The sequence below is a fragment of the Rhipicephalus microplus genome, chromosome 9 (genome assembly GCF_043290135.1).
Source record: "Rhipicephalus microplus isolate Deutch F79 chromosome 9, USDA_Rmic, whole genome shotgun sequence".
Lineage (NCBI taxonomy): Eukaryota > Metazoa > Arthropoda > Arachnida > Ixodida > Ixodidae > Rhipicephalus > Rhipicephalus microplus.
The window spans coordinates 85,716,464-85,740,898 of record NC_134708.1 but is presented as its reverse complement, the minus strand read 5'-3'; the positions used below and the strand labels follow the sequence as shown (position 1 = coordinate 85,740,898).

The 24,435-nt window shown below is 44.3% G+C and overlaps 1 protein-coding gene across 2 annotated transcripts in view; it reads left to right on the top strand.

Moving 5' to 3' along the window:
- The window catches only part of LOC142771981 (intraflagellar transport protein 122 homolog), a 78,154-nt gene that overhangs the window by 46,280 nt on the left and 7,439 nt on the right, over positions 1 to 24,435 (top strand). Inside the window, exons 15-23 of one of the 2 annotated variants that reach the window (XM_075874026.1) lie at positions 208 to 366; positions 3,459 to 3,625; positions 7,740 to 7,911; positions 9,081 to 9,183; positions 9,253 to 9,399; positions 18,090 to 18,187; positions 19,067 to 19,167; positions 20,432 to 20,597; positions 22,078 to 22,189. In XM_075874026.1, coding sequence (XP_075730141.1) covers positions 208 to 366; positions 3,459 to 3,625; positions 7,740 to 7,911; positions 9,081 to 9,183; positions 9,253 to 9,399; positions 18,090 to 18,187; positions 19,067 to 19,167; positions 20,432 to 20,597; positions 22,078 to 22,189 — 1,225 coding nt within the window. The remainder of the gene's footprint in view (positions 1 to 207; positions 367 to 3,458; positions 3,626 to 7,739; positions 7,912 to 9,080; positions 9,184 to 9,252; positions 9,400 to 18,089; positions 18,188 to 19,066; positions 19,168 to 20,431; positions 20,598 to 22,077; positions 22,190 to 24,435) is intronic. The other variant, XM_075874027.1, reaches the window with a different exon arrangement.

The following is a 24,435-nucleotide window of genomic DNA, read 5'->3' as shown; positions in this document are numbered from 1 at the left end:
GTAATAATGCTCAGTTTTCCTATTTTTAGATAATTCTTCTAAATTTAGCGATGGCTGCCCCCTTTTTTTTCGTAGTTCTGGTCAGCATAATTTTGACACTGCATTGCAACAACATGCCTGGCCTCGTACATAATGCCATATTTTTGCATTCAATTCGCACATTGTTTTCTGAGCATTGCATTCTCGACGTCTCATGTTGTTTGACAGGAACAAGAGGCCCGCGGTGAGAAGCGAGAGTCCCTGCTCGGAGACGTGATGGCCCAGCAGGGCCGGTTCTCCGAGGCTGCTCGGCTGTACAAGAAGGCCGGCCGCAACTCCAAGGCTGTCGACATGTACACGGATCTGCGGATGTTCGAACTCGCTCAGGTTGGTGCACCTCTAATGCCACTGCTACCATGCGAATAAATTTGCTGGTGTTGATAGCTATCGACGATATGATATCCGGTTTGATCAACTTAAATATTTCTAGTTGTAGGAATCGAGAGCACCCTCCTCCCCTTTAGTGCCTCATTCCCCAACAAGCATGTGTGTCAGCCCCATCCTGCGTCTCGAGTGCCAGGAACCGTCATTAAATGGCAATATGGCAGCTGCGGTGATGAAGCAAAGCCTTTTTTGCCCAGTGCATGCCATGCACCGCACGTTTCGGCCGTGCAGCCATTCGGGCGCCGCCCGCTTCACTAGCACGCTTCACTGTCCTGTGACAGCCTTTCTCCACATGAGCTCTCTCCTGTCTGGTGTTGGCTCCCTGCAGGAGATATGCTTGCACGCCTGCAACGAGGGAGCCATGCACTGCTTTTACAGGGGGCTTCTCGTTTGTGCATTTAGTGGTTCCCCCTTCGTGTGGTAACTGCAGCACCACAAGCCAGCGTACTAAATTGGTTTCGTGGAGCTACCTTGCACAGCCCACAATTCTGGGATTGTCACACTATTCTGCATCTTGGGTTAATAAACCAGTCTTAGTTGACAATCAAAATCATAATTTTATTATTGAAGGTGGGGAGAAACTTACAGGCATCTAGTATACATAAGGAGGTGCCATAGTCAAGAGATTGTGTCGGGACCTCCTATAAACAAAGCAGTTATGTTATTAAGTACTACTTCATAGCAACGGTAGCAAAAGGTATCAGTCAAACAAAAGATATAACAGTAGAAAAATGTACAAATAATTCCATGAAAGAGTGTAATGTTAACGAATGAAATCATAGCAAAAAGTACTGCATATACTCACGTAATGAACTCACTTTTTTTCCAGAAAATCGAAGCAAGGTTGGGGGTACATCTATTATGCAGGGCAAATTTTATGAAAGCTTTTTCAGGATCAGAAAAAAATGCAGCAATTCAAAAAGAAAAGTTGGGTAGCTTAACCTTGCGCAACTAACCAACACGTACACTGTTTGGAAACAGCTTCTTTGTTACGCTTCCGTCATCTTCGATGGTTGATGGCGCTATCTTTTGCAAGCTGTCTCTGCATCACCCCCTGCACTCCATAAAAGCGTTTTGTGGCTTTCTTGTCTGTCAATCGTTCAATTGCAACTGTGGTATCTGCCAGAAGGGTGCGCTACGACACACTTTGCCAACTTCGTGGCAACCTCACGCAACGACTGTGACGACGTCAGACGACGTTGACATTGCAGCAAGTAACCATCATTGCTGCAAGCTACAACCGAAGCATCAAAACAAGTCATTTATAAGGTTGATAACAAGATTAACGACAAAAGACAGCCATCACCTTGCTCTTCGCATGAGAAGTGACTGTAGAAAAGGTAGCCTGTATGATTTTCATTTCTTGAAGTATGCGCAGATAACAAGCATGTAGAGCAGATTGCAAGAATCAGGGGTGCTACCATGTCACTTAAATCATCACCCTCTTTTCTGGGTGACAAGAGATCTTTTTTTTTTTCTGGTTTTCCGAAAACCTGTGACATGCGTGCAACGTTATAGCAATAGATGGCCCTTCGGGACAGCCATGATGACTGCAAATCTTGTCGTCGTCGCTCCAAAATCATGCGCATGTTGTTGGGCCTTCAACTGTATATGCAGGAAGCGACCGTTGGTTAATTGGTGTGGGCAGTTTCGTCACCTTCACCTGCTGTGTGCTTGTTAGCTGCAATGTCTCTACACTCGCAGTGTTTGTGAACTCTGCTGTGGCACACAGATGATTAAAAAAAGGAAGGGGACATGCTATGCACAGATCATTTACCCATCATTCTCACACTGGCTGAATGATTGCACGCAGCGCCTGAGTCTTCTTGAGGTAATTTTAGGAAACTCTGTGGTAGAGGCACCTCGTGGTACACGATGGCACCTGTGCAGGTCATGGAGCTCAAATGAATTAGTAGCCGTGTTCCTGTGCTTTTGGGTATGACGCAGTTCATTTCAAGTGTACGACATCATTTGGCTTACCGCTTGCGCGCTAAGTCAATTCTAGGTTCGAAGCGAACAGCGATTTAATCAGACAATTTCAAATCTAACTCGAACACTGCATATCACACATTGTTGAGTAGAATGAACATATTTATGATGACCCCACTAACCTGCACAATTTATATATTTTTTATTGAAACAGGGTGTGTACAAATGTCGTTCTTTGTAGTTCGAAGGGAAGTGCAAGCAACTTCAAATAGCAGCAGCATGCAACTTTCTGTAGAATGCAAGTGATAACCTGTAAAATTTACCAGGTTTTAAAATTTACTTTACAGTTAAACTCTTTTATAAAATGCATGCTCTGGGCAGCAGTTCTTGTTATAAAATGCATGCTCTGGGCAGCAGTTCTTGTCTTTTATATGGGATGTCTCTCATAAACAGGGGACATTGTATCCATTTTCCTATCTCCCATGTTTTATTGTAGGCATACCGGCATCTCTTATACCCATTTGTCTTCCATATCACTGTCTCGTATAAAGTAGTTTGGCTGTACTTAGAGTGTATTAGCTGGAGTAACAAGCTTTCAAACTTAAAAAAAAAATATGATGAATAAATGCGAGAGTAGTATGTATGTTCATTGAACCTTGAAGTGGGGCTTCACGACACTGCAGATTCTTTCTACATATTTGTATTCATGATATAGCCCCCTTTACTGCAGTGAAACTATTTTCACTGGGGGGGGTTACACACAAACTAATATACACCTACTAATTCATTTGGAATACTTCAAAATTTTTAGTAATTTAAATTCGCATCGAAGCAAATTCAAATACTGAACTGCTCGTTCGAATATTCATAGCGCATGAATATTTGGACAAGCGTAATCATTTGTTGAGAAAAGAGCAAGCAATTTCTAGCTGACATTGAAATTTTGTTGCTAATTCCATGCCACGTGCTGGGCTGTGATGTTTGGCTTTCGTGTTTATCGGAACCTCGACTACCAATCGACAGCAGTTTCTGACCAGGTTGAAAAAGTATTGCAGGAACCCTTTATTTCAACAACTGAACAGACTTCTTTCTGCCTTCACCTGCAGGAATACCTTGGCTCAGACGAGACCCTGGACACACGCCAGCTTATGCTGAAGAAAGCCGAGTGGGCACGCAGTATCAACGACCCCAAGGCAGCTGCGGACTTTTACCTGCTGGCCGGTGAACCCCTGAAAGCAGTCGAGATCGCAGGAAAACAGGGCTGGACTAACATGTAAGTGAGGACTAGTAGGATCACAAACAAACTCTCTGAAGACAGTCAGGACATTATAAGAACAGTAGTTCTCGTAGGAGCGTGCGATGAAGCTCTCAGCCCGGAGATTGTTCTGTGAGCATTGTGCAATGGAGTTCTTGAAATGCGACGGCAGCGCAAAAGCGCATAGCCTAGCGACCAGTGGTAGCTACATTGGGCTCGGCCCCATCTGTAAGAGATCACAGAGCGAAAAGGAAGCACGTGTCTGACCCTTCTTCAACTATGCTTCTACTTGTGAGAACAGTTCAAAAGGCAGTGTAGATGAATATGCTCCTTATTGCTGGGCGATTTGGTGAGTTACTGACCGGTTAAGGGGGCGCACACAAAATCTAAAGAAAGTTGGCGGTGCCCACTTTTTGTCCCATTGCCAAAAATGCATGTGTGAGCCTATGTTTCGTGAAGCCAAAACAAATTAGCTCGTGAACTCTCGAAGGCGTACCACATAAATAAGTAAAAAATGCCAAGCCCAAGCCTGCGCGGTACATGCAGCACTGTCACAGCGAAAGCTGGAAGAGCAGCCTCTCGAAGCTTTTTTTAAACACTTTTTGGGTAACTGCTACAAGCACACTTGCTGGGTACCCACTACGCCTTAAGTAATCATAACTTCTGTGTAGTAGGCTAGCATTCACTATGCTATTCTTCACCATTCTTCGGAGATGCGTGATATCCGCTTAACATTTGTAAGGAATTTTGTGCCAATTTTTCATGAAGTGGCTGACGATGATGAAGAATTACGCCTGAAGTAGGTATGCACCACAGTTAATAGGGGAACAAGAACAGGCTTTTGTAATGGGTCGAAACATTGGAAATTGTGCTCATTACACAATTTGCATTGTGTGATGCCTGGTTGTTGCTTTGCTGCTTTAAAGCACTTTAATACAGTCGAGCTCACATATAACGGGCCGCTTAGGCTGAACTTTCGCTTAAATTGAACAATATCCATAGGACCATAAAAATATACATTGTTTCAATGACACAAAATCGCACTTACAACGAACGTCTCTGAGCGCAAACGGAGTCAGCACTCTGCCGACTTCCCGGGAAACCACTTTCATCCATGGATAAGGCGAGGACTACGTGCTCATAGATTCTTTTTGTTAAACGCTGACCCCGCCTCTGCGCCCCCTCTGGTTGCCCCTCTCCCCGACCGCTTTGTTACGCACCCTTCCGTCCTTTCTCCCTCGCTACTTCGAGCATCCCACATCACCAGATGTGGCCCGTGTTTTCACACTTCCACCCATATTTCGAAGACCGGTCAGCCATCTGCGCTGTTTTTGATCAATGGTACTGTCAATTACGTCGCTGGCCTAGAGTGACTAGACCATTTGCCAACATCGTCTGTATCCGATCGTCTGCGTCTTGTCTTATCGCATCGTTCTAGTGCACACGCATATGCTACCCCACCCACTCTGATAATTCGCGATTATTTTCGTGTTTAGGACCTCTTCTCACTTACTTCGCACTTGGCTCAGCATGCCCTCCACACGCGCGCGAAAGGGTAAAAGCGGCTGTTAATTTGTGTGGAACGAATCGCGAAATATCGAAGTCGGTGAGGCCACGTGAACCCGGCAACGCAACAACACAATTCTTCAACCATGGCCGCCAATTCTTTGAACACCACACGCGCGCCGATCCAGGCAGCTGTGTTCAGACCTCTGGGTGCATCTACGCGCGAGTAGCGCGTTTCGCGGACCTTTCAAGCAAGCTGCCCAACCTGCCTCCTTCCCGCGTGTTTTGGTTTTCAAGGTTGCCTTCCCGCCCCATCCTCCCCTCTCTTCACTCTATCGCAACTCCTCGCCCTTCTCTCACAAATCGGCTCTCCTCTCTTGACACAACTCTTTCACCCGTCTCCACCGCTCCGCGACGTCAACTACGCTGACTGGAATTCAGAAGTTTTGTTTTCTGACCAGCAAACGGGCCCAGAGCTGTACCACACATTCTGGCATGTGTGTTCCGCGTCTTGCTGGCTCTAGGTGCGCGTGTGTCATCAGGATGGCGGACTGGCGTGTTAATCCAGAAAAAGCCTTGCATGCTTTTTCCTGTCGCTCAGCAAAACTTCGAAAGTGTGACCCCTTGGCTTGGGCGTAAAACGCGCGTTAGGTGCCGCGTTTCGGAGCGCTTGCTCATGCCTGTTGACCACCTGGTAGCCAGCTTGCCACTTCGGGTGTCTTGGTATTGAGATGTGGAGATGGTGAATATTTCGTGAGTGGCGGTGATGGCTACATGCGCGCGAAACTGTTTTCGCGAGGCCGACTTCGTCGACGTCGGGCCCGATGCCGAGCCTGAAGATTCCGAGCAGGAAAACTCCGGCGGGGATTTGTGGCAGCGCGTCATTGACTCCGACCTGGCAGAGCGGGTGGGACATCAGTTGCGATGGTTTAATTATGGTCGATGATGATGCTGACACCGCAGAACCGTGCACAGATTAGGGCATTGTGAATTAAGTACGCGGCAAGAGCGATTTGGAGGAATCGGATTGCGAGAACGACGAAACTTAGGAGCCAGTGCCTCATGCAGCTTATGCCGTGGGTCTCGGTGAAGAGCAGGCTGCCGTTTGAAATAAAATCTAGACCTCCCTTATCGCTTCTGCTCTTCGAAACACGTGCATCACAGACTTTTTTGGGCAAAAAGTTTTGTGTTTTCACTCGCAACGTTTTAAAAGCTGTGTTTTATTTACTACGAACTTCGGGATACAGCGAATGGATGCCGCGTCAGGCTCAGGTTCGTTATAAGCGGGCTCGACTGTACTCGTATTAACAGGATTTCTTTCCCGACATCAAGCCTGTCTAAGGCAAATTTGCGAATCAGTCCAAAGCACCGGCATGGCGCAGCGGTAGAATACTGGGCTGGCATGCAGTGGACCCATTAGAATTTCATTGGACCCGGGTTGGACCCATTGGACTCGCAGGACCCGAGTCAGAATCCCATTATGTCCTTGGCATTTTTTATTTGAGCTTTTTTTTCTTATTTCGTGTGAGAGCGCTTACGGACACCAGCGGTAGCAGCGGAAAACTACAGCACCGTGTGTGACCCCTGTGGTAATCTCATAACTGCTTTCAATGTAGAAAGGAACTGTCGGTGTTTGTGAAACATCTATCTGGATATGTGCTTGGTATGTCGGCTCATCACTGCACTATGTATTTTGTTGCAACCATTGCAATAAGTCAACTGTTAGCAGCGCCTTTTCTGTGTTCTTTCGTGTGTTCATCTTAGTGCAGAAATCAAGATCTAATTGAAATAGAGGAGGAGGTGGCATTCCCGTTCTTTCTGAATGGTATTTTTTTTTACCATTATCTCACATCCGAGATGTTAAAAAGTGTTTGAGCATATGACACGTTCATACTTGTTTCTCCAACACCGTGATTGGCTTCAACATCTTGTGTCTGCTGAGGCCTGTTGGTCGTTAATCTATTTACTTCACTTGATTTCTTCATATTCCTACTAATTAGTTCAATGGTATTATGTACATCTGTAGGCTTGTGCATATAGTAAATTTTAGGTTCCAATAGAATTTCAAGCGAATAATTTTGAATTTAATTAAAGCAGTATATATCAGTGATTATAAAAAAAAACTGGGCATACTTGTGATCGCCCATCTAACTTGCACAGTATTTTTAAACATTGGAACAAAGACTGCACAAATGACATGTTTTTTGGTTCAAAGAAAGAAACAATAACTGAATAGTAGCAGGACTTGACTTTTAGTAGAGTGCAAGGGATGTTACACTTTAAAATTTGCAATACTTAGAGCATATAAGCCGGTATAAGAAGCTTTTTAACTTACAAAACTGTAAATCGATGTGAGGGCGATATGTTCATTTTAGCTTGTAAATAAAACTGCGCCGCAATGCTCATTTTTTTATAGATGTTTTTGCCGCATAGCACTTACTTACTGCAGTGAAACCATCTTCACAGGGGGCATTTACATGCAGAGTAACATGCAACATGTTCATTTCTATTGCTTTGAAATTTTCAATGATTTAATTTCAATTCTAATTGAACTCTAATACCATAATACTCATTCGAATGTTTGTACAAGAGTAGTTATCTGAAGCCCATTCGTTTTTCTACGCAGACTCATCGATCTGTCCCAGAGGTTAGATAAACGTGAAAAGGAGGCTCTTACCCTTTGTGCTCGGCTGCTTGTGAACCAGAAGCAACACATGGTCGCCGCCGATGTTTTCCAAAGGATTGGTGACACTGAAAGCCTCGTCAAGCTCTACGTCGAGGCTGACCAGTGGGACGAGGTGGGTACAGCAGAGCTGTTGGTGGCAGAAAACCACCACTTTTAATTAGATAGCATTAAAGAGCCCATTTCGTGCCAATTCTGAAGCACCGTGGAACGACTCTCTGCACTTGCGATAGAGCATGACATATGTAGTGTGAAACACCGGGTACCACGGTTTGCTGGCCTTCCTCTAAGAGACACTGACGCGTCCTTCACAGACACTGGAGGCGTCAGTCAGAGACTTTGCGCGTGTCCAACAGCGGGCGGTGCCCTCCTTTTCGAGGGTCTCGGTGCCTATAAAAGGCTGGCGCATTTAAGGTCGGTGCCTTACTCTGAAGCACCGTGGAACGACTCTCTTCACTTGCAATAGAGCATGACATATGTAGTATGAAACAACGGATACCGCGGTTACGCACTGCGCTCGAACTCGCCTCTCGGAAGTCGTAGTGCGCTGAACTCTGCTTATGGTGTCGCATTGTAGAAGACAAATTCGAACTTCGTAAACTTCACGCTAGCATACATGTGAAAGCAAGGAAGCCACAGTATGTTAATTTCAAACACCGAATGGCGCCCCTCACTGATTGCTCAGAACAGTGCACGGGCATTTCACGCATCGGCAGGAAACCCGGGGCCAAGCCCAGTGCACGTCATGTCACTTCAGCGACTGCTTGGAACACCGATAGAAGTAGCTAGTAGTTTCGCCCGTCAACACCCCAAAATACGTGACAAAGCACACTGCGTGCTGATATATCACTGTTTTGTTTATTTTTTGTTATAATATATTTATATTTTTTCCAAGAAGTCTCAATACTTCAAATAGCAAAATTTGGGTGTAAATATAACAGAATAAATAGCAAATACTGTTCAAAATCCATGCGGAAGTTCGAATATGTATTTGCACACTTCGGCTATGTTAGCTGTTGATATTTTGTAGGTGATGTGTATATGTCCATACAAATCTATCTCCCAAGTTATTTCACCTTCACAGTTTTGTGTCAGTACTCTTTTAAAAGGGCTTTAAGTTTTGGGCAGAATGGTTATTTTATGCAATGCCAGTAATAAATACCCAGCTACTTTGGCCACCCCTAGCCCTGGGCTTTGCCGTGAAAATTGCCTGCTCTTGTCGATATCGCTAACCTATCATGACGTTAAGCCCAGTTTGTTCTAGTGGCTGCATTCTCTCCACAGGCATTTGCAGCTGTCGGGCAGAATGCCGAGCTTCGTGCGAAGATTTCTGGCGACTACGCAAACTGGCTCGCAGAGCACGATCGTTTCGTTGATGCCCAAAAAGGTTGGTGCCATTCTTTTCCCGGCATTGACACTGTGCCTTGTTGTGCCCTAACCCTTAATTTCTTTGCAGCTTTCTACGAAGCTGGGCGTCCGGATGAAGCACTGAAGGTGCTTGAACGCCTCACCCAGTATGCCGTCGATGAATGTCGATTTCGTGATGCTGGCTACTACTACTGGCTACTCTCTCGGCAGATTCTCGAGTCTGCAAGCAGAGAGAGTAAGTAGTCATTTCAATTGCATGGAATCGAATCTTTGCTGTCATGTTAAGTATGTGAAGATTGATAGGAGTAAAAGTTGCTCTAAAACAGCTTGACTAGCCCCCTCTTCTTACATGAGGGATCGGATGCAGTGAAATAAGAAATTAAAAGCATGGCATACTGAAATGTGGCACTGTGAATCAGTACAATAGCAGTAACCAGATTTATTACATGATGTAAATGTAAACAGCACACAGTAGTTATTTAACAAGACATCACAAGGTAGAAGAGAAGATATTGTAATAAAAAACTGTGTTGTGGTTTGAGAAAAGTTACAACGCGGCTTACGAATCTTGCTCTGCGTACAGCCACCTCTCATTTCAACGCGCCGACAGCTCAGTGCACAGCACGCGTTCTTATTCAAGATGTTTGGTACGCCGTTAACTTTGTTGTTCTCCCACGTTCATCTCACGATGTCATACTAGGATGGGATTTCCTTTCTACCCATCAGGCCCTCATCGACTGCGCTCGTGCTGAACTCCTGTTGACGAATCCGTGCCTTGATATTGACCACCACAGTCCCTCGAAAGTGTCTGCCGCAGCTGACGTCCGCATCGCGCCGTTGTCCGCCGTCCTAGTGCCTGTGTTTTCCCCTGCTGCCACTAACTCGACGCTCCTGTTCCAACCAACTATAGCTAGTGTGCAACACCGAACCATCATCCTCCCGTTTGCCGTCATCAACTTTTCCAATGGTTCGACGGTACTTTATGCGTGCAACGTTTCTGCTTGTTTGTACATCCTGCTACGCGGCGAGTGTCTGGGAAGCCTCGAGACCTTAAATTGTATTTTCGAAGACCCGATCTATCCAGACAAGCCATTTTTACCGACTTCTGCCATTACACCCGCAACTGACGCTAATGAACCTATGAATGTATTCCGCAAGTCCATTGATTGCAACCTCACGCCTGGGCAGCAGGAACAGCTGACCAAGCTCCTACAGCGTTTTCGAGCCTCATTTGACCACAATCAGCCTTCCTTAGGTCGAGCGTCATCTGTTGTTCACCGTATAGATACCGGTCAAGAGACGCCATTACGGCAGCGTCCATATCGTGTGTCAACTACCGAACGCCGTGCCATCAATGAACAGGTTGACGACATGCTGACACGTGGCATAATCGAACCGTCAAGCAGTCCCTGGGCCTCTCTAGTTGTATTGGTGAAGAAGAAGGACGGATCCATCAGGTTTTGCGTGGACTGCCGACGTCTCAACCGAATCACGTACAAGGATGTCTATCCGCTGCCACGCATTGATGATGCCTTGGACTGCCTACAGGGAGCCGAATTTTTCTCTTCTTTAGATCTGCGCTCTGGATACTAACGGGTACCCATGGCAGAGGCCGATCGCGAAAAAACAGCTTTCATCACGCCCGACGGGCTTTACGAATTCACAGTCATGCCCTTCGGCTTCTGCAACGCGCCAGCTACTTTCGAGCGAATGATGGACTCTATCCTTCGTGGCCTCAAATCGAATGTTTGCCTTTGTTATTTAGATGATATTGTCGTCTTTTCAACTGATTTCGCAACCCATTTAATCCGCCTTGAGAAAGTCCTCGCGTGTATTTCTGCCGCGGGGCTGCAACTGAATGTAAAGAAGTGCCATTTCGCCGCTCGAAGCTTACGATACTTGGCCACGTGGTTTCAAAAGACGGCATTCTTCCTGACCCTGCCAAACTTACAGCTGTTTCAGCGTTTCAAAACCGACCACCATGAAAGAGCTCCGAAGCTTCATAGGCCTTTGCTCTTACTTCCGGCGCTTCGTCCGCAATTTCGCGATGATCATCCCTCCTTTGACCAAACTCCTCGCCGGCTATAGAGACCTTTAAGCCTGGTCTGCCACCTGTGACGATTCTTTCAATGAACTGCGCCGCCTCCTCACGTCGCCGCCTATTCTGCGACACTACGACCCATCGGCACCCACAGAGATCCACACCGATGCTAGTGGTGTCGGGCTAGGCGCTATTCTTGCACAGCAGAAAGACAGCTTCCAAGAGTACGTGGTTGCCTACGCAAGCCGAACTCTTAGCAAAGCCGAAATCAACTATTCCGTCACTGAAAAGGAATGCCTCGCCATTATTTGGGCGATAGAGAAATTTCGACCTTACGTGTACGGGCGCCCTTTTGACGTCGTGACTGACCACCACACCCTCTGCTGGTTGTCGTCACTGAAGGATCTAAGCGGTCGCCTCGCCCGATGGGCATTACGCCTCCAAGAATATAATATTCGCGTGATCTATCGCTCCGGCCGGAAACATTCGGACGCAGACGCCCTATCCCGTTCGCCCCTACACCCTGACCCGGACTGCTGCGAAAGTCTAACCTGTGATGCCACTGCGGTCACCATCACCATGCCATCTGAGCAACGCAAGGACCCTTGGGTTGCTTCGATTCTAGACATCCTGGCTGGGCGGACGACTTCCCCCCATTCTCTCACGTTGCGTCGGCAAGTAGAGCACTTCGCCACTCGCGACGAGGTGCTGTACCGACGCAACTACGCACCCGGTGGACGTCAGTGGCTACTCGTGATTCCACGTCATCTGTGATCCGAAATTTGTTCCACGTTTCATGACGACCCCCAATGTGGCCACGCAGGTTTCCTGAAGACTTATTCTCGCATACGTCTCCAATATTACTGGCGTGGCATGTACCGTTTTATACGACAATACGTTCAGGCCTGCTCGACGTGCCAGAGACGAAAAACTCCCCCTTATCACGCCAGGGGTACCTTGTTACCCTTACCATGCCCATCCCGACCATTCGACCGCGTCGGCATCGATATCTATGGTCCCCTTCCCAACACTGCTGACGGTAACCGCTGGATCATAGTTGCCGTCAACTATCTCAAGCGGTATGCCGAAACTTCATCCCTTCCTTCGTTTACAGCAAAAGACGTTGCGACTTTCGTTCTTCACAACATCGTATTATGTTATGGAGCACCTCGGGAGTTACTAAGCGATCGTGGTCGCGTATTCTTGTCAGACGTCATCACAGCATTGCTGCATGAGTGCCACGTCGTTCACCGCGCTACAAGCGCCTATCATCCCCAGACCAATGGAATGACAGAGCGCTTCAACCGCACCCTTGGTGACATGCTCTCTATGTGTATCTCGTCAGACCACTCTAATTGGGACCGAGTGCTCCCGTTTCTCACGTTCGCCTATAATACCGCCATTCAAAGCACTACTGCGTTCTCTCCTTTTTTCCTCCTTTATGGACGCGAACCTTCTTGCACTATGGACACCATTCTTTCGTACAAACCTGACTCCTCAGAGTCCACGACTTTGTCTCAAGCCGCTACATATGCTGAAGAATGTCGCCAACTGGCAAGATAGTTCACAACCCAAGACCAAGGATGCTTAAAGCACCACCATGACGCATCAAATAACACTACTTCCTACGATCCAGGTTCACTCGTCTGGCTGCATGTCCCTTCTGCTACACCTGGCCTTTCTACCAAGTTGGTCCCCAAGTATCACGGCCCATATCGTGTGCTACAAAAAACGTCACCAGTGAATTACCTCATTGAGCCACTGGAACCATCTTCTGACCAACGTCGTCGTGGCCAGGAAATTGTCCACGTCTCGAGACTTAAGCCCTGCTACGACCCTCCCGTGTTTACTTGTCCATAGGTCGCCAGAATGGCTCCTTATTTCGCGGGGAGTAATTGTAATGAATCTGAATAACGGACGCTCTGCTGGTAATGAAGAAGACGATGATGATCGGTGGCTGTAGTAGTAGCTCGCGCACGCTGCTCGCCATTAGCCAGACCTGCCTGATAAAGCACATTTTGCCAAGCTGCGTCTGAACCTTTGTCGACGTGCAACACCTCTATTTTAATATACGTATTGTTACAAACGTGCTGTGGCCCACTGGCTGAAAGGCTCCCAGAGGCAGTACCTGGAGCCAGACTACTTAGAAGCCACCGCACGACTGGCCTGCAGTAGCATGTGGAACGCGTTTCGCGTTGTGCAGTGCTCTCGCCCTCTTGCTAGCCTTCCTCCAAGGGACACCGGCGTCCGCCTGAGACACTGGGAACATCTCTCAGAGACTCTGGATATGTAGGAAGCACGTAGCTACACCCTTCTCCTCGAGCGTCTCGGTGCCTATAAGAGGCCGAGGCATCGCTACTCCTCCTCGAGCGTCTTGGCACCTATGAGAGGCCAAGGCATCGCTAGATCAAATGCGCCGGCCTCTTATAGGCCAGGGCATCCGATCTAGCGGCTTCCTCATCTACATTCTGTACATATGTTGTAAACATAAATGTTTTGTTTCCTTCTGGCTGCCTTGCCACTGCCTGGATGCTCCCTGCCTGGCGTTGGCCCTCGCGACACACTACCCAAGAGACTGTTGGAGGCCTCTCTCTTCGTAACAACTGGTTGGCAGCAGTGGGACGGTATTGTACTTTGCAACTTCAGCCAGCTGAAGTGGGGACAATGCATCGGAACCCATGACTGCAGCAACGTGAGTGTCGGACTTTTCCCCTTTAAGATTTGCCAGGCTTTTAAAGATAGATTTGAAGCTTGAAGCTGGCAGGTTTTCTTCATCAATTTTCAGCCTATTTACGTAATTGCACTTGGTGATATCGATGGAGAATAGATCAGGAGAAGAGTTTGACGCCTGAGCTTGTGGTCATGGACCTCAATTCACTACTCAAGCCTGAGTTATTATTGCTATGCGTGGAATTGGGAGTGGACATGGGGAACGCCATAAAAAAACTGCAGATCATTCAGGCATTACTTGCCTCAGCAGTAAATGAAAGCGAGCTTCAGGAATCATGGAAATTATTAAAGAGCGCCAGGAAAAGAGGAAAAGCGGCCGACTGAAGCGAAAGAGCATGAGGCAAAGGAAGAAAACAGGCGTATCGATAAAATATAAATACTTTTGCTTTAGGTTCAATTAAAGAGGCGTGAGCTTCAGACTCTGCTGGCAAAACGTGTCGGCGGTCAGGAAACAGTTATTGTAAAAAGAATATACCTGGCATGAGAAACATTGAATGCACGGCTGAACTGGATAGTGATAACTGTGTCGTTGGCCAGTTCGAGATTACAGCTGGTTGTTCACAAGCCTAGCTGAAAATCGAAATGATTTGATTTCTCGGCACATGGCAGATGCAGCATCTTCAGCTCAGCAGGAACAGTCGCACTCATCAAAGCATCGAGTATACAGTCGGAGGTACTTCCATCAGGGTGTACTGATTTGGATGGGCAAGCTGTCTGGAAACAAACTGTCAGTTGTATGGAGTATAGCGATAAAGCTGCAGAAAGTGACAAAAGATGCGGTAACACATTGTCAGTGCACACCCTCTTCGGCAGCAAGGATGCTGACTCGTTTCCTGAGATGGCTGTGATTGCAGAAGGCACTGCCTCAGGGAAACTTAGTCTGATGGGTTTTTTGGGCCAGAGGACGTTTGCATGCGGGTAAGGGTCGTTTCGACGTACCTGTCTCCATATGAATGGGGACAAATACATAAGATGTGACTACCTCTTTGCTATCCTGAGGACAGAGATTACGTAAAGGTTCCAGGTGGTTTCACATGGTCTTTTAGACACGCGTCCCAAAGGACTTGTTTCAAAGAGTGTGTATCGGGTTGGGTCAGGAGGTAAAAGGGTTGCCCCGCCTGGTTTGGGACGCGATCACTTGAGCAGGTAGTGAATTCTTCCCCCTCTCGTCTGCCAGCTTTATGGATTATAGTAAAGTGAGCCTGGCAGGTTTTAGGGTGAATTGTCTGGCGCTCGCGGGATTCGCTGCGATGGCGCATCTGCAGAGGGCGAGCCCAGAGGCCAGAACCGAGACCACGACGCCAAGCTGGGGCCGAGGCTACTCACCAACGGCTGTTCCGAGCGTCTCCAAGAGCGGACACTTCAGACTCCAAAACAGTGACTTTCTGAACAGTGGATGCAGACTCTTGTTTACCAGCAATTTGCGCACTTGCACTGCTGGAGGAGTTCTTGCCTGCTATGCTTGCTTCGAAAACTCTGTTTGAAATCTTCAATGATCATGTTTTCTGCCAAAAAATTGCGAATTTCTTCACACTGTCTATTACTCAATTTTTTTTATTTTACTAGAAAGTATGGGCGAAAAGTTGCATCATGACGTGCTGACGCAGCGAGGAGCAGGCAACACGCTACCCGCTTGTCACTACTGTATTGCAGTGAAGACATTTTATTTTTCGCAGGCACGCATTTTAGTTGATTACGCCTTTTTTGTTTTGTTTTTATTGTTCTTTTTTGCAATTGAAGTAGCGAGTCTTGGCGTTCCCTCTAGTTTGCGCAAAACTGTGACCCTTTAATGCTGGAAGACACATCCCTCACAGCAGCAAACTAGCCAGCGCTGCTAACAACCAGCTCTGATTACACTTTGAATAATTTCAAGTTCTTTGCACCCCACTTTTTGTATTTTCTGTTAATTCGAAATCCACTTAATTCGCAGATTTCCCACAGCCCCAGTGACTTCGAAATAATGAGGTTTTACTTAAAAGTGATACAGAAATGTAAACTTAGAACTAAGGCATATCAAGCTAGTTAGTACTTGTTGGCAGTTGGCAATTTGATACTTGGGTTACATTAATACTACAGGGTTAATTATGCATATAATAGATAACTAAAATATATTTTATAAATGCACTGATAGAATGTTTGTGGAGTAGTCATGATACTCAGTCTTCTTCTAAGGCGCAAATGAATGATAATTCATGAAAACTGCGACAAAGAATGTTCAACTAGGCAAATTCACATTGCCAACATGGTTCACCACTGTTCCAAACATATTACTGCACATGTTGTGGCATTGTAAAAACTACACAGTTGACACAGGGAAATTAGTGTGAGCGCCGTATTGCAACTGGTTGTTCATCCTTGGCAGCATAAACCACTCATAACTCTAGATCAAAAGGCAGTAAAATGCGAATCTGTGCCTTGATGTTATGACATTCAAACCAGCTACTAAAGGTGCAACTATGAGGCAGCATATTAAAAGAGGATGATTCAAAGCAGGTGACAGTCGGGCTTGCAGAGTGTTATATGCCTCTAAGATAACTGCCGATCCAAACGTAATCCTCGACGACCTTTCTGTTTCTCTTTTACTTTCTGCATACCCCCCACCCCAGCCTCTCTCTTAGCAAGAGACATTGTCTACAGATCGGTGGATAATAAATTATTGCTTTGAAGTGAATTCAAAGTGAATAAAGGTTTGTTTGCATAGTTTTGAACAGAATAGTTCAAACATAGTACACTTGAGCCCCTTTAGATAAGTCGGAAAGCAATTCTAGCAATTTACATGAGGTGTCCCTTAAAGCTGGATGCCATGTATGCATTTTCTTATCAACCCTTATTGCAGTGTAGGCATGTGGTGTGTCTAATACCCAGTTTATTAGATCAGTCTCTCTTATAAAGGGTTCGAGTGTGTATGGGTCACGCCAATAGTACCAATCGTGGTGCTCGACAAAAATCAATTTCTCTAAAGAACTTTAAGAAAGTCACACACATATACATCTTAGTTGTACATTATTTCCCCTAAGTAATTTGAGCAACAAAAGTTTTTAGAATATGTGAGCTCTATTTGAATTCACAAAATGTTTAACAAACCAGGTACAAAAAAATTGACTATTAATCAGTCTTTCCAGGCATTCTTTCAATACTTTCTTTTTTGTGTTTTTTGAGCATCGTGGTTTCATTATAGGTCATTCTCTTATAATACCTTTATATTTACTACTCCATAGCACCTTCGTAATGTTAAGTAAATAGTAGTGTTTTCGAGAATTTTAGTACAAAAGACAATTGTTGATCAAATGCAGGAATTATTTTTATAAAACTCACCATAAAACGTACTATTTGCTAAATTGGTTGTTTTGCATCTGTTTTGTGAATAGGCTCCAAAATAAAAGTCTGAAGGTGGACACAACGTTACTTTTGCCTTATGTTGAGACGTCTGTGACAGCATAAGGTGTTCAAAAAAAAAATTTGCAGGAACGCGCGTACGATTGGAAGTCGTATCAACTTTTCGGAGAGCAATTTTATAATCCAAGTACGTTTTGTCTTAGTTGAGAAAATTTTTTTTGAAGTTTAATGCCGCAATTGCATAGTATTTTTATGTAGACAATAAAACCAACTGAATTCACTACATAAAAAAAAGGTTGTGTACTGATATCACATTATTTTCAGTAGCTTTTATCGCTACCTTATATTGTTTATTAGATATAAAGGTGGTAATAAACAAGAGTAAAAATATAACAATGCCACTAGCTTAGATGCCATAATTATCTCACTTTTCAACGAGAGGATTATGTTGCGTGTAATTTTTACTGCACATCCATACGTTGTAAAACTATTTAAGGCTGATAAAATGAAATTGCACAATTATCTGCTTTTCTTTATATTGATCCTATTTTTGAAAAGTACTGTCTATAGTTTCAGAAAATGTCATTTTAACTATTGTTATCCTGTAAAGGTGCTGCAAGTTGTACTCGGTGATGTTGATTTTTTATATTTTCAAGAAAATATGCCTATACATTCTTTAAATGAATCTGAAGTCTTACAAGTTAACACAGGGCTGATAATTTAGAGCCTTGGGGCCTCACTACAAAAGCACATGTGCTAGAAGGTGTTGGAGTCAATTTTACATTCAAGCCGATGGACTTTTCTTTTTGCATTTCCAGGTGATGCTGCTAGCCAGGAAGCACTAATAAGCCGCTCAGCGAAACTTCAGGATCTGGCCGATGTCTACTACATTTACCACAACATTCACCGTTATATTGTGAGCAATTCTTGTTTGTTTTGCTATTTTCTGGAAAATTGCATGCTGTACTGGTTCACACCTGATAAAATTAAAACTTCAATCTCGCACGGTGTCTTTTCTTTTTGACAGCTGCCTTATAATGTACATGTGGCATTTTTGGCAGTGTCCTAACATAACTCTGATGATTTAATTTGGTGCGGCTTCCCTGTGAATAATGGATGTTGTTTGTGGAATTTTTTTTGGCGGAAGCCAGAAAAATGAAAACAAATTGAAATTGTGCTTCTTTTATGGCAATTCTTGCAAAAGATTAACAGGTACCAGAGGTTCATTCAGATGCATCCCAACTGTGGTTAACTTTGCAGACTCTGTTCTTTGCCGAAAAGCACTTTAAATGTGTTCTGGGCATGTTGATGAAATTATGTGCAAGGCATTATTGCGAAGAAGCAAATAAGGCTGTGGTGTCTACAACCCTCACTTATCTTCTTCTGCATTTGCTAAAATATTTTCCACCCAAGAAAGGTTCTTTTACATTAAAGATGAGGAATGAATGAATGAATGAATGAATGAATGAATGATTTTTATTGTACTCATATCCTATACAAAATAAGCACAAACTGTATGGTCCCACAGCCAAAGGCTAGTGCAGGTCCCATTGAAAGTATACATAACTGAAACTGTAATAGTTCTAATTAAAAATAAACAGAAGTAAACAATTCAAATTTGATATCTTCAAATTTGAATTGATTGAGGAAGTGTGTTGTGATGCAAAAACTCGCGAGTAGTGTGCAATGTTGCCACAACGTTCTTTGTCATATTGCGGCAACGTCACGTCAACATTCGATCCTACTAGGACTAGCCAGGACTTGAATTGACTGCTTTTCATCGTCTCTCCATTAGGAGGAGCCGTTCACGGCATACCTGCCCGAAGCCCTGTTCAACATGTCTCGCTATCTGTTCCACCAGCTCATTCATCAGTCAATACGGGGTGTTTCACTCGTGTATCCTTCGAAAGGCATGAACTTTCTAAAGCTCATTGCATTGCTCAAATGTTGTGTGTTCGCTTCTGGCTGTTTTTGCGGCATTGAGAGCAACATCGACATGTGCAGAAAAGTGAGTGCTCAGACTGTTACATTTTTGATGGTTTGCCCTGAAAACATTTAGTGCAACATGGAAGCCCAAAGCTGTGACCCTTCGACCATGGTTAACGCTTCACTTTAGCATTTCTTTTAACCATATTACGAACCGATATTGCCATTTTCGAATGGTACTAACTGTCCTGCAACTGGTACGGTGGTTCAATTTGAACTGAACCTTACAAGTAGTTCAAAATAACCAAGAAATGACGTATCCAAACTAAAATGGGAAGCTTCTTGAGAATATTGGTCTCAGACTCGTTTTCTGCATGACATCCAATGGCAAGAGAAACTTTACACGCACTAAAAGGAAAAGCACCTGCACACTTCGTAGCCTCGGTACGGCAAATAGTGCACAGTGAGGCGCCAAGCTGCTAGCATGGCTGAGCATTAATGCTATTGCTACATGAGAAGCATGACATTTTTCAAGCCTCTTTCATGCCATCTTTGTATTCTATGCGTATCTGCGTGGTCTTACATGTAGAGCCCATCACTACTACATGCAACTTGTGAGCTTCTGCAGCTTTGCTATGCGCAGATTGTAATCGTCATGTTAATATCAATTGCATTGTAAGATTGCATATTTGAGTATAGTCTGAGTCTAACCGATCTTTAAAAAAATTACAAATTGAGCTCTGGTAACTTCTTCGAAGCCTAATGTTTAAGACCTGCTTAGTCATTGACTAATGCTTGCAGCCAAGAGCACTCACTCATTGATGCAATGTATAGTGACAGTCAGTATTGTAGGTGTCATTATGCTAATGCTGCTGAATTAATAAAATTTATAACCATTTATGCTTAGGAGATCAAATTTTTAATTCAGCAATAGAAAAAAAGCACCCCTTCAGATTTTTTATATAAGTAGCATACCAAATTGATCTCTAAATTTCTAATGGACATTTGTTTTGGGTGTTGAGCACCTGCAAATTTTCTGCAACAAAGTTTACTAGTGTTCCTTCTTTCAATATTTTTATAATTCCAACATGTGCTGGCATTTCTCCCTTGTTTTTCCATGATAGAATTGTCTGCAAGTTTTCATGTCTGTCGTGCACTAGTGTCAGGAGCAGTGTATTCTGTAAAGCGCAGGGATCGCAACACGACTTGTATCCTTAATGCACTTGCAACACAGTGGCGTGCTATATGCTCTGTCCAAGCAGAGCCGTAACCTTGGCGCCCATCGGCTTGCCCGACACTGCTACGAGCGGCTACAGAACCTCCACGTGCCACTCCGATTCAGGGACACGTTGGACCTTGCTGCGCTGACAGTCCGATCAAAGCCCTTCAGCGATGCCCAAGTAAGTCTGCACTGAAAGGCGGGCTTGCTTTTCATGTACGTAGTAAAGATGTGGGAAAATGTAACTTGCAATAACTGAGCAATGGACATGTTTTACCGTGGAGCTTTTTTAGTCCACTCTGTGCAGTTTTGTCGGTAATGCCATTCCTGGTAATGCGTTACTTTTTCGGTAATTTAGAAACATGCTTATTACCATTTTGGTACTTTTATGGGTGATTTATGTTGACATGTTTCGGTAACTTGAGGTGTCACATCACTTGTTACTTTTTATTAAACTTTCATAGGAGTTTTACACAAAGATCGTATACATCGCATTTCCATAGCTATTCTTTTGTTGCAGCAACAGACTGCTGTCAGCCTGCCGGGCACTGATAATAGGAGGATCATCCAACGCATCCATCAAATGGCTATTTACCAACTATAGATGCGTGCGTATTCACTGAAAAGCAATGCAAGATGTCCAATAACTGCTTTTAAATAGAAATGTTGCTTAAATTCTACAAGTTTTAGTTATCGAAAAGATGTACTTGCAATACTATCGTGCTATTTATCAGTTTTGGCTGCACCGGAGGTAAATCACGAGACACAAAGCTTTCATTGCTTCATCATTGCCTGAGCCTGGGGATCGTGTGATATTTCTTTGCCAATTCAACTGTACAAACTCATTTTAGTGCAGAGCTGTCACGGTTTATGTTCGCCATATGTCGTAAATGAAAAATGATCATTATCATGAAACGACATGCCCTAAATCACCATGCATGCTGCAGTGTACAGACTCTAATCAGTGTTTATCGCCCTTGTGTTTTCTTGCTGACATTTAGTGGACCAGTGTACCAAGTAGCAAGATTTGCACAATTTCTGTGGCATGTACGCACTGTAGGAGTTTTTTATGGCAGAGCTGTTATAATCGAGGTTTGCCTACAGGTGTAGAGAAGTGGCAGAAAGAAAAAGGCTGAGAAACATCGAGGGATGGGCGAAAAGGTAAAAGCGTAGCCTAGTCGGGACAAGCGTATGTGCCCACCTGCTCTTACGTTACCCAGCCTTGTCCAAAACTTTTTAATAATAATAATTGTAAAACCATGATATGATTATGAGATACACTATAGAGGAGGGCACTAAGCACCTACTAAGCACACCGGCCTTGAAAATTTTCGCCTGCATCAAAAATGTGACCGCCCCAGCTGGGATTTGATTTCTGGAACTCTGGGTCAGCGATCAAGCACCATGACCACTATAGACCACCGCGACAAATGCTAACTTTTCTAATGTAGCATCAGGATTACAACTGAGTCTCTTGGGCTCAGCTTTTATGAGACACCCTTTATAATTCTGCCTTGTTGCTGAAGTAATCATTTCAAGGTCGCTGAATCATTTTGTCTGTTGATGGAACCTACGCTGTTAAAGTCACAACAGTGAAATAGTAATTCAGGGTTCACAAAGTCTTATCTTGTCTCTCTGGCTGACCTTGCCCTTCAATGCAGGACCTATTGCCTCTCTGCTACCGCTGTTCCTCAACCAATCCTCTCGTAAACGAACGTGGCCGTTGCTGTGTGAACTGCAGCCAACCATTCGTTCATTCTTTCATCGCTTTTGGTAGGCAAACAAACTCCACATACTGCTGTTTCTAAAGCTGTTGATATTGAAAAACTCATTAAGACACTTTTGTTCCTTATTTTTCAAGACATGGGAGAAAAAATAAATTATGAAAGTTATATGCTTACATAAAGTTTAATGGGTACTTTTAATTACAATGGAATCAAACGTTGTTTTAATGTGTAACTCATGGCATTTTTTACGACAAAGCTGACCTAGTCAGCTGCTGCCACCATTGTCATTATAGTAGTAGTAGTAGTAGTAGTAGTAGTAGTAGTAGTAGTAAAAGTAATCTCATAGAAGTCATGAGTCTTGGGAATGGAGGGTAAAGCTAACTTGGAGGGGGAGACCGTGACACGCACTGTTGTATGCTTACTCGGAAAAGGGGAGGGTGTGAGAGGACGACAACAAATGGTGTTTGCGAAAATATGGTCAATTTAAGAGTAGTCACACACACAAAGCTGCATCGTCTGCTGTCGCACACAGTACTATGAGAGTCGTGGCCATGGTGGAATGTTACGGGCGTGGCCGCACGTCATACACAGCAGCAGTGCTTGAAATGCTGCTCGAGTTCCAACGCAGCCGAGATAGAAGTTTTAAATGAATGAACGGGTGAAATATGCAACAAACACTCTGAAGTGCTGCTGTAGAGTCCACACACAGCTGCGAATGGAATTGCGTGAAATTCACATGCCTGAACCTGAAGAACCAAGAAGCAAAGAATAAATCCTCAAAGAAGCCCTGCGACATATTAAGCATATAGTTTTCACTGCTTGAACTGTGGAGTGCACTGATATCATTGCACAATTAGCAATGCCAAAAAAAAAAAGCTGCTGTAATTTTACTTCAAGAGAGAAACCACACCGTTTTCTAACGAGTGACATTCAAAGGCTATTTTTGTGATCAGAAGTAACATTTCATCACATTTTGATTGGTTTGACGGGACAGGTCGCACGTAATATTCATATGGTCTCGAATAGGTCACACTGTTATACACTAAAAATTATAAAATCACTCTTTATAATCCCTCATATACAAAAGGAAAAGGATTTCTCTTTTTAAATATGAAAATTTGCAATTGCAAAATGTCTGTAGGAGCGCTGCCCGACAGCCACCATGTGGTGAGTTGTCTGGTATGTCTCTGTAGGAGGCGCGCCATAATTGTTACCAGCCTTCGATGTCAGTGGGGGAGTAAAATGCAAAAGGGAATGTTTTTTTTTCTCGTTCTCTTCTGGGGTTTTGTAGTTTGAAGGCTAATAACTTCTGTTACTGTGTATGCAAAAGAAAAAGCATCGCAGGGTCACTTTAAAATAAACTTTACCAGAACTTGAGAGCCAGACAAAAGGGGTGACAGCTTAACTCTGCGGTGGCATGATGGAACTGGCTGGAATTTTTTATTTTTTTGAACATCATTTTGAAAACACATGTGCAAGTTCCTTATCGGCTGCAGCTATTATGGAAAAAAAAGGGTTATCCCTTGCATTTGCTTACAGGATGCAACGCAGTTTAGCTCCCACTGGATCATGCTTGTGAAGTCGGTGCAGATTCGGGTGAAACAAAGCCAGTTTGGAGTAAGCAAGGGGCTCATTATGTGTGGGTGACATACACAAAGAGCATTATTTGCAGAATACTAATACATTGCCGCAGAGGCATTTTACGTAGATGGAGGGGGGCACTCAAACATCCTGCAAAAATAAAAGAGCATTTTGCACAAACATATTAAGAAGTTTAAAGTTGGACAGAAGCCCGTCTGGTCGGGATGATACATGGTTGAAGGTAAAAAACCTGGAAGCACTGCACCAACCAAAATAAACACTTAAAAAGAAAAAACACAGAAAAAAAAGACGTTTCGGCTTCCACACGGAAGCCTAGTTCACAGTGAAATGAAAACATGTGTAAAACAATTCGCCTTATGAATGTTTCAATATATCATGCAGGCAGCACACATATATTGACGGCAGATTACCATCACTCCTGTTAAAAGTGCACAGAATGGTTTGTATCACGATTGACTCAAAATAAAGATGTCGTGACAGTCCTTTTTTTCTAGCGAGAACACAGGCCTTTCCGCAATCGATTGTGTGACCACCTGACACATGCTCAGCCAAGGCACTGAATGTAACATTTTATTTGTTAACGTCGTAAATGTGCTGTTTGAGGTGCCGTTCAAAAGGGCTGTCACGGCGTCTTTATCTTGAGTCACTCGTGATACAAACCACTCTGCGCACTTTTAACAGGAGCGATGG